The following is a 10564-nucleotide window of genomic DNA, read 5'->3' on the forward strand; positions in this document are numbered from 1 at the left end:
AAGCTAATGGCAATATTTTGGTTTTTTTTTATTGTGGCTAAGTTAAGTGAAAGATGTAAAATACGCTTTCCTTTTGTAATTTTTTAATCACTTCACTCTTCCTTAGTTGTTTGAACTCCGCGAAAAATTTTAAGGTCGTAATGCTTTAATTTACGAACCGAATATTGCAATAAAAGATTTTAATAAGTATTAACCATTTGTTTTTCTTAGATTTTGAGTTACAAATAAAAGACAATTCATAAGTTTTTCTTAGATTTTGAGTTACAAATAAAAGACAATTCTTAATGTTTTGATAAATGTCCCTGTTAATTTTTCCAAGTGAATTCGCCGAAGATATCACCAGTATGAGTGAATTAAATGAGATTTTATAAGAAATTTAAGCTCACCATTAAAATTTCAATAGGTCTACAAATAATCAGGTTCAGCCTTTTACAGAAATAAACATGTTTTCCTACTCTTTTTGTTCCATATTTTTTCTTAGCAACTGTTGTCCCTGATATTTTTTACACCATTGTATTTAAAAATTTTGCAAATTTAATATGAAAAACAGAACTCACATTGGACATATATTCGGATAATAAATCCTGCAAAGCTTGTCTAACAGCATTGCATTCCGCAACAATGCGCTCACGTCGTTCATCACGTGTACAATCCGCATCGGCCATGAGAGCTGCAGCGCTTATTATGCTCTCAAGACGTTCTTCCAACAACTGTCGAGAACGCTTTTCGCTATACGTCAATGGATCCATAATAACGCCCTCCTGAAAAGCATTTATTATTCAGAAGTGATTATTAAAGACACTATTTGGCATGTATTTACATCGAAATCGTCAAGAGCTGCAGCTAGTTCTCCTGCTCCGCTGTATATGTCCGTTGGCTGGCAAGATTTGCCTTGGGCCACATCACTGATAGTGTTAACTGCGTCGCACACTTGCTTTAATATGAAATCCCGGTTCACTTTTGCTAAATCCAGCTCAGGATGGCGTACATAAACTTTAGATGCTGTCAAAAGCATTGTCGAATGTTTCTTTAGCATAGCACGGGCTGCGGCGAGATCATCACGCAGTTGAGGATCTTTAAGTTCCTGCTGCCTTTTCGCAGCCTGCTTAATCAATTCATTTGCATTTCTCCCGAATTGCTGTGAAAGTATTACATTTGGTTAAAACATAATTAAAAAAAAAAAAAAAAAAAAAAAAAGTATTTTGAGATTTCTTACTCTCATGTTGCTCATGAGCTCATCCTGGCTAGAAGCATTTTTTAAACGATTCAAATCATCTTCCACTACATGCAATGATTTTAGCAGCAAGTGAACATCAACCATATCAGCCAAAATAAGTAGGCGCGTAACAGCTGAAAGTAGATTTCGAGCTGCGCGTACCATATTTCCACGCTTAAGAGAGCTACATGGATCTTCGGAAAATTCTCGAGCAGCAATGCTCATTGCATCACCAGATTTTCGCACCTCGTCAACTGCGGCCAACATTTCTTGAGTTATATCGGGATTTTCGTAAGCAATTTGTTCGCCTTTCTGAATAAAATTTTCCGTGGCTTTCTCAACAGCAGCAACAAGTGCACTTGCTCGTTTGGATTTACCTGTAAACAATAAAGTGTTAAAATTTTTAAGAGGTGTATGTATTTCATATCATTTACAATCTTTTTAATTGGAGTATGTGAATGCTAATGGTATAATAGTAGTGTGTACAGCTTTTGGTAACATACGACTAGTTTTAATTAATTCAAGTACAAATTTGCTATACATTTAAAAAAAAATTTGCTATACATTTAAATTTTGGGATAAGAAGTCGATGCACCGTAGAGTGAAACAGGGTATCGAATATTGGTACAGTACTTTTTATCAAAAAGCGGCTCAGCTAGGGTGTAATCCACACTGATGGAACATCGGATATTGTGACCACATGACCTATTAGAAAGCTCCCTTAACCTCACGGCAGTAGTCGCTGCATTTTGTCTAACCACAATGTCCAGAGGCATAAAATGTAGCATTAAATTCATTGCATCAGATGGTGTCGTCCACAGTGCGATTGTGATGCAGGAACAAGCCATCCTTTGGATCCGGTTAAGTATTAAACAGTAGGTGGACTTTTGAAGCGCCGTCCACTAGGCCACAACACCATATAGCATTATAGGTCTGACAACTGCAGTATATACCCAATGCATGACACGCGGTCTAAACCCCAAACTTTTGCCAATGGCTCTCTTGCAGGTGTTGTTGTTGTAGCAGTTTATTGTGTACTATCTTTCGTCTGCTTGAATCTGTTGAGTGTCAAGACCTAGGACCTCCGCGACTAAGATGGGGTGTGTCCACAGGGATCTGGGTCTGAGTCGAGTGGGTCTGGCCGGGCCGTTAAACAGGTGACGTGTATCGTGCGGTCCCTGGTAACAATCGGGACATACATCTTGCACGTCGGCATCAATCCTAGCTCTTTGGGAATTGAGGCGGCTGCATCTGCCGGAACGTAATTGAGCCAGAACCACTCTGGTTTGCCGGGGGAGGTCGATTTCTTCGCGTGCAATGGGTGGCGGTCGTTCTCCAAGGACTGCATTCACCCGGTAGCCAATTAACGCGTCTGCTACCGTGTCTGCATGAATGTTGTTCAGACCCGCTTGATCTAGAGGTTCTCTCTTGTAGCGCTGGACCTCACGCTCTAGATCGTGTAGATCTACCTTAAGGCTTCTGGGCGGTGGGTATCTATCCACAAGATGATGATTTGGATGATTTCTGCGATAACAGCCCAAAAGGTATTGCTTAGACAGCATGTAGTTATGTCTTCGCACTGGTAGGATCTTTGTCTCCTGATGGAGGTGGTCCACATGAGAACTAAGGAGACAGCCCGTCGCAGTTCGGAGGGCGGCATTCTGACAGATCTGAATATTATTCCACTGCGTGTCACAAAGTTGACGTGGCCACACTGGCGCTGCATAACTTACCACAGACCGGCCAATTGCTTTGTACGTGGTCAACAAGGTTTCTTTGTCTGCACCCCAAGTGCTGCCAGCGAGTGACTTGAGGACCTTGTTTCTACTTTTGACTTTATTGCAGATTGCTGTGGCATGTGGGGAGAAAGTGTAGGAGCTGTCAAATGTGACGCCAAGTATTTTGGGACACTTGATGGTCGGAATCATTTCTCCATCGACCATCACAGTCAGCTCAGAATTCACCTCACGCGTATTTGTAGTGAACAGTGTGGCTGAAGATTTGGTGGCGGATATCTTCAGATTTCTTGCAGCGAAATATGAGGCAAGCTCGTTGAGGTAGACGTTCAACCTATCGCAGATGTCATCAATGGGTGGGGGCCTGATGCCATGATCGTACAATCGTCCGCATATGATACGATCTCTATGCCGTCTGGAGGAGGTGGGATGGAGGATAGGTAGAGGTTAAACAGAGCCGGAAATATCGCCCCACCTTGGGGAACTCCCTGTTTCACTCTACGGTGTTTTGACTTCTTATCCCTAAATTCCACAAATGACTGGCGGCCACACAGATAATTCGCGACCCAACGTTTCAGGCCTGGCTGGAGGGACGTGTTGGCGATGTCCTCAAATAATTTGGCATGGCTGACGGTGTCGAATGCCTTTGATAGGTCCAGTGCCACGAGGACCGTCCTATCACATGGCCTGGGTTGATTGAAGCCACGGCAAATGTGTGTGGTGACGGCATGCAAAGCTGTTGTTGTGCTGTGCAGTCTCCGAAATCCGTGTTGATGCTCGGCGAATGGAAATTTTCCTACGAGGCTCGGGAGGAGTAATGCCTCAAGCGTCTTAGCCACTGGTGAGAGAAGGGAGATCGGTCTGTACGACTCCCCCAAACTCGGGTCTTTACCAGGCTTTAGTAGCGGGATCACTCTGCCCATTTTCCAGACATCGGGAACTATAAGAGTGTTCAATGACAGGTTAAGGACAGTGGTAAGGTACTCAACTCCAGATAAATCCAGATTCTTCAGCATCAATGTAGAGATTCCGTCGGGGCCCAACGCCTTGGAAGATTTGGCGCTACGGATGACATTCGTAACTTCGCCCACGGTAAATTGTGATGGCTGTTCATCGGCTCGGAGACCACGAATACGGCGAATGGCTCTCCTCCTTGCCCTGTCTCTCTCGGGATGCACAATAAATTGACGGTTGAACAACCTGGCGTATCTCTTCGGATCAGTCACGGTTATCTCGTCCCGTCTACCGGGGTTCGAGAGAGACTTAACAGTGGCCCACAGTTTGCCTGCACCGGTGCCTAAGTTACATTGCTCCAAGTGTTCCACCCACAAATTCCGCTAATGTTCGTTGACTACCCTGTTTATTTCCAGATTCAGCTCGCTGATTCTGGGGTTAGCGGGGTCCAAAGCACGAATACGAGTACCACTGCTTGCGCCGGGAAATTGGGTCGCACTTGCGGTATTCGACCGGCTGGTATAAAGCGAGCGGCTGCTGCGTTGATGATGTCTCGGAATTTCCTCTCGGCCACAAGCACATCACAGGGGGGTGGCAGTTCATTGAAGCGGCGATTGGTATACTCTCTGAAGCCAGTCCAATTGGCCTTTTTGTAATTGATGAACGTCCGGCGCTCAGAGGTTATGAAGTCGGGTGGTCGGTCGATGGTGAGGATTATGGGGAGGTGTTCTGACCCCAAAGAGATGACGGCTTGCCAGGATACGTCACTCAGGAGATCAGGGGATGCGATTGAGATGTCTGGCGAGCTGCTGCACCTCCTCGTAATCCTAGTGGGGTCATCCTCATTCACCGTGCAAAACGTGGAGCTATCTATCTGCTCTGCCAAAGCTATGCCACGCTGGTCGTTACCTAGGGGAGAATGCCATGACGAGTGATGTGCATTAAAATCCCCCAGAACCAGACGACTATGGCCAGATAGCAACCCACTTATGTCGGGGCTGTAGGCCTGGCCATTAATCGGGACACAGCTACCAACCGGCGGTATATACACGTTTTATATCTCTATCTCGGCAGTACCAGACCTGACTGCTACCCCCATAATTTCCATGTATGGGTCACTAGCGTCAAGCGCAGACGAGATAGGTCTATACTGCACGGAATGGTGTATAACGAAGGCCAATCCCCCACTTCCATTCCTTGAGCGATCCTTACGTAGCACATTGTGGCCGTGACAACTGTGCAAGCTGCAGGTGTTAGTCAGCTTTGTCTCCTGGATCGCTGCGACCGATATGCTCTTCCGACTCTTAAAATCTACAATCTCATCAATCTTGCCTCGCAGTCCATTGCAGTTTAACTGCAAGAACGATACACTTCCCGGCACTGGCCTGTCAATAGTAGGGCTAGGGTGCTGTCGTTGCATAAATTGCCGTACGGGAGAGGTCGGGGGGGTCACATAGTCCGATGACGAGGACGCCGAAGGCGTCGACGGCGACGCTTGTGACCCACTGCTGGCTATGTTCGCACAGCACCTAGCGACATAGCCAGTATGACTATACTCCCGTAGCGAAGTTAGGCCAGAGCAAGAACGGAAATGTACCCACTCCAAGCACCGGTTACACCTCACCGACACTGACCGATGATGAAGGCGGTTCTGGCAAACGGAACAGAACCAGGGTCCGGGGTTCTTTTCAATCCCGGCACGGACCAGAAGCATACGGAGAAGGCACTCCGGGATGTGCCTCTCCCATGACGAAAAAAGACGAACACGTACACTGAGGCGGCAGCCCTTGCCGATGAAGATTCCATCGGGTCAATCCGGTGCGTACAACCGGGTGCCATGGGATTGTCTCTTGCAGGTGTATATGCCAAGAGTTGTCCTTCATTCCCTTTCCAAAATGTTGGATTTGAAGTTAAATTTCAGCCAAACACACAGGTATTTTGCGCTTTCTGTAAAAGGAATACTCCCTTCTCCCAAGGAGACAGGTTCCACTGTAGGCAACTTGTATCTCCTGCTGAAAAGAACTACTTCTGTATTGCACGGATTTATAACTAGACCACTTTCGGTAGCCCCCTTTGCTGTAGCACGTAGAGCTTCCTGAAGTATATCTCTTAGAGTGCTGGGAAACTTCCTCTAACCGCAATTGCCACTTCATCATCATACGCGACTACTTTTACAACTTTTTCTTCCAGAGACAATAAAATATTGTTAACGGCTATATTCCAAAGTAGAGGAGACAGTGCATCTTCTTGAGGTGTTCGTCTGCTGACCCATCTTTTTAGATCCACAGATCCCTGCCATAGTGCATCTTTTAGTAAGTAAATTAATAATAAACTTTCTTACGGTAGAGTTGATGCCTAAAACTCCAACTCCTTCATGATTGACGCCGGTTTTACATTATTGAAAGCACCTTCAATGTCAATAAATGCTACCATTATATATTCCTTTACAGCGAGAAACCCTCTATGTAGCCGACTAGGTCGTGAAGGGCTGTTTCAGTGGATTTGCCTTTACTATATGCATGCTGCTGCCGCGACAGGTGATCTCTAGGGATATTTGCCCTAAAATATGTTTCAATCAACCTATTAAGAGTCTTCAGCATAAACGATGGCAGACTAATAGGACGAAAATCTTTCTTCTTCGTGTGGTATGACCAAATGACCTTCGTGTCCCTCTATCCCACATGGTTTTATGATATTCTGATACACGTAGAGTATATCTCCCTAAGCCAGGGAACTAGTCTATCAGACACAGCTTGTAATTTAACATGTGATACATCATCAGAGCCTCGGGACTTAAAGGAGTTTAAACTGAATATCGGCCAAAGGATTTTCGGCTCAGACACAATTTCCCTAATAACATCCGACGAATACATACCAGTGACAACCTCTTCTGGCGCCTCGTTGTCCGTTGCAGAATTTGCCGGGAAATGTGTATCAACGATTAGTTCTAGTGTTTCCTCACCATACATTCTCTGACTTCTGAATATACCCCACCGTAATAGGTCTCAAGACAGAATCTTCCTTAGTCTAGAGGCCTCAGATGTATCCTCCACGGAGATGCAGAAACTACCCAGGATTTGTTTTGAGCCTTTCTCAGTTCGCCCTTTTATTTTCTTAGTTCAGCCTCATAGATGTCCCAATCGTGGGGTGCTCTTGTGGCTTTTGCTCTGTTGAAGAGTTTTCTTCAGTCCTTTCTTAGACTACCATGGCAGTCGCTGTTTCCCCTTTTTCTTGGCACTAGGACATGCTGACACAAGCGAGGCATTCAGGACCTTTGTAATCCGCACGACTATTTTGTCAAAATTCTCCGCAGTTTCCACTTCCTTTTCTGGTCTTGATGGGATAGATGTGCGGATTTTGTGCCAAATCCGCCTTTCTTCTGTTTAGCCGAAGGACACTTCTGCAGAATTTTCTCCAAGGCTGAAACTATTCTAACGATGATCAGGCAAGCTGTGGAGGTTTCAGTAGCAGACAACTTGCTACGGCCTGATACCTTCACCGCAGCTGTTGGGTCTTTTGAGTCCATTCTAAGCCTACTCGCAAGCTCTAGATCTGCCGCTCCACTGGAAACAGAGGCTGATAATCAACCGCCTAATGGATACAGCTATCGCAGCCATCCTTGAGTGACTTAAATTTTTCTTCCAAACATAATGACATATTACGAGTTACAGGAAAACTCTTGCGGAGTGAAATAACAACACGTCCGCTTCACTCAACGGTTCAAAAAAGAATCGGATAGTGGAATGATCCTTATGGAGCTGCTGCAACGGCAGTCGCGGACAATCAGCTGTATCGAGTGAAGAGTCTCAGTGAGAGACCGGGCGGCACCAACTCTTGCACAAATACCGAGTGTCTATGATGCTCGATATGACAAGGCGGGTTATTGGCGCCTTTAAATAACCAATGGCTACAATGATCCTGCCGCGATCGGTCCTTTGGACCGGAACGAGAGTGCTCACCTACAAGAGCTTGACGAGGATCACCACCCCAACATGAAAATGTGGCTACAACGGCAACGCTTGAGGAACTACTCCTCCCGAGCCTCCTTGAAGAATTTCCATTCGCCGAGCTGCAGCATGGATTTCGAAGACTTCATGGCACATAAACTGCTTGCATGCCATCACCGCACACATTTGCCGTGGCTTCAACCCGCCCAGGCCGTGTGATGTGACGGAAAGCATGGTAAGCCACGCCAAACTATTTGAGGACATCGCCAATAAGTCCCTCCAGCCAGGACTGAAACGCTGGGTCGCGATTTATCTGTGTGGTCGTCAGTCATTTGTGGAACTTAGGGATAAGAAGTCGAAGCACCGTAGAGTGAAACAGGAAATTCCTCAAGGCGGGGTGATATCTCCAGCGGTGTTTAACCTCTACATATCCTCCATTCCACCCCCTACAGACGGCATAGAGATCGTATCATATAAGGACGATTGCACGATCATGTCATCAGGCCCCCCCATTGATGACATCTGCGATGGATTGAACGTCTAACTCAACGAACTTTCCTCTTATTTCGCTGCAATAAATCTGAATAAACAAGGTCCTCAAGTCACATGCCGGCAGCACTTTGCGTGCTAACAAAGAAACCTTGTTCAAACCAACCCGTACAAAGCAATTGGCCGTTCAGTGGTAAGTTATGCAGCGCCAGTGTGGTCTGGTCAGCTCTGTGACATGCAGTGGAATAATATTCAGATATGTCACAATGCGACGGCCTGTCTCATCAATTCTCACGTGCGAAGACATAACTACGTGCTGTCTAAGCAATACCTTCTTCCAAATCTTCATCTTGTGGATAGGTATCCACCGCCCAGTATCCTTAAGGTGGATCTACATTATCTAGAGAACCTCTAGATCAAGCGGCATATCAATCGGGTCTAGACAACATTCATGCAGACACGACAGCAGATGCGGTGAATATCTACCGGGTGAATGTGGTCCTTGGAGAACGACCGCCTCCCATTGCACCTAAAAGAAATTGTCCTCCCCCGGCAAACATAGTGGTTCTGGCTCAATTACGATCCGGTGGATGCCTCCTCACCTCCTAAAGAGCAAGGATTGATGCCAACGTGCAGGATGTGTGTCCCGATTGTGACCTGCCACCACAAGACACAAGTCCTCTAATAACCGCCTAGCCAGACCCACTCACCTCGGACCCAGATCCCTCTGGACGCACCCAATCTTAGTTGCAGAGTGCTTGGATCTGGATACTAAACAGAATCAAGCAGGGAAAGTAGAGCACAATTCTACAATATATTTTTATTGACCCCTATGGGTTAATGAAGTCTGTCATAATGCAATGCTTCTAGGAAACTCATGAAGTCAAATCGTAGGATAACTTTATATTGGAAACGATTTGGCCCATTTGCAATCACTAATGACCTACATCAGTAATATACATACATATATACATGCAAAATTTTTAGAAACCTTTATTTGTCCGACGCTATCATATTTCGAGGACGACATTAAGGCTGGAACTATATTCGTTTTTTGCGGTATTCTTCGGCGATTACTTTTTATAGATAATAGATTTTAAAGCAAAATATTGCTGATTTTATTCAGTAGGGCATTCTCTCATTGCTTGCGGTATAATTTTAATAAAATGGTTTTTTTATCATTGAGATTTTTGCAATGTTTAAAAAAAGTAATAGGGAAAAACACGGGATTTCAACAGCGAAAACGAACATAGTACCTGTGTGATGTGATGTGCTTTGATACTGTGATGCAAAAATGTTTTTATAACTTTCATTCAATGCTTACGAAAGCAAAATAATCGCCAGGGAATTTTAAACTCAATTATTTTTGAGGTAAAAGGTCTGGCAACTGCACCAAACAATTAACTTTTTCTTTGTTTAAATATGTACATACATACTCATGGGGGTAATAACATACCTTTCTTTTTTTTACTAGGTCCTTTTGTGTTGACCAGAGTGGTAACTTGTAAAACAAGCGGCTCCAGTGTTTTCTCAACCGACATCGTGCGTATTTCGAGATTTTTTGGATCCCATTTCATTGCTATTTGGCCAAAGTCTGACAGAGTGCCCATTACAAGAATCTTTGTTATAAGATATGAAAGGTTGGCTGACGCCTAATTCAGATAAATAATGGTGATAAATTTAAACACTTATTGAAGGGTTGTTTCCAGTGGAATTTGTAAAACCAGCCAAAAATTGGTTTTCACTGTCGAATTGATATTCGAGATAATCTCTCCGAACAAAGTTTCCTGCAATTTATTATGTCTTTTCTGACAAAGATTTGTTTCAATCGCTAATTCAAAGAATACACAATAGCGATGTAAAAGTCCTAAGTAACTAGGTGCCAACAATAATTACAAGGTACGAATAGTACTTGGTGCTGGTGACAAAGAACATACTTAAAAAGTTCAGGTAGGCATCAACGGTTGTCAAAAAAAGTATTGGTTTAAGGCTAGTACTGAGTTCGTCTTTTCGCCCGAACAATTGTCACAACACATTCAACCCTGTTCCGATATTAGGCTGGTGCTATATTCGATTTTCGCAATATTTTCCGCTGATTATTTTTTTTTAGATAACAGATTTTAAAGCAGAAAAACTTTCTGATTTCATGCAGTAAGATATTCCCTAATTACTTATGGTAAAATTTTAATTTTATCATTGTTATTTGCGTAGTTTTTGATAAA

At 44.2% G+C, this 10564-nt stretch overlaps 1 protein-coding gene across 1 annotated transcript in view; it reads right to left on the minus strand.

The window, feature by feature from the left end:
- LOC106084239 (catenin alpha) overlaps positions 1 to 10213 on the minus strand; it is a 29499-nt gene extending 19286 nt beyond the window's left edge. Inside the window, exons 1-4 of the mRNA XM_013247800.2 lie at positions 9799 to 10213; positions 1217 to 1593; positions 821 to 1138; positions 558 to 761 (exon numbers count right to left, since the gene is read on the minus strand). Coding sequence (XP_013103254.1) covers positions 558 to 761; positions 821 to 1138; positions 1217 to 1593; positions 9799 to 9952 — 1053 coding nt within the window. The 5' untranslated portion in view covers positions 9953 to 10213. The remainder of the gene's footprint in view (positions 1 to 557; positions 762 to 820; positions 1139 to 1216; positions 1594 to 9798) is intronic.
- Positions 10214 to 10564: the final 351 nt, after the last annotated feature.

This window comes from Stomoxys calcitrans, chromosome 2, assembly GCF_963082655.1.
Source record: "Stomoxys calcitrans chromosome 2, idStoCalc2.1, whole genome shotgun sequence".
NCBI classification, from domain to species: Eukaryota; Metazoa; Arthropoda; class Insecta; order Diptera; family Muscidae; genus Stomoxys; species Stomoxys calcitrans.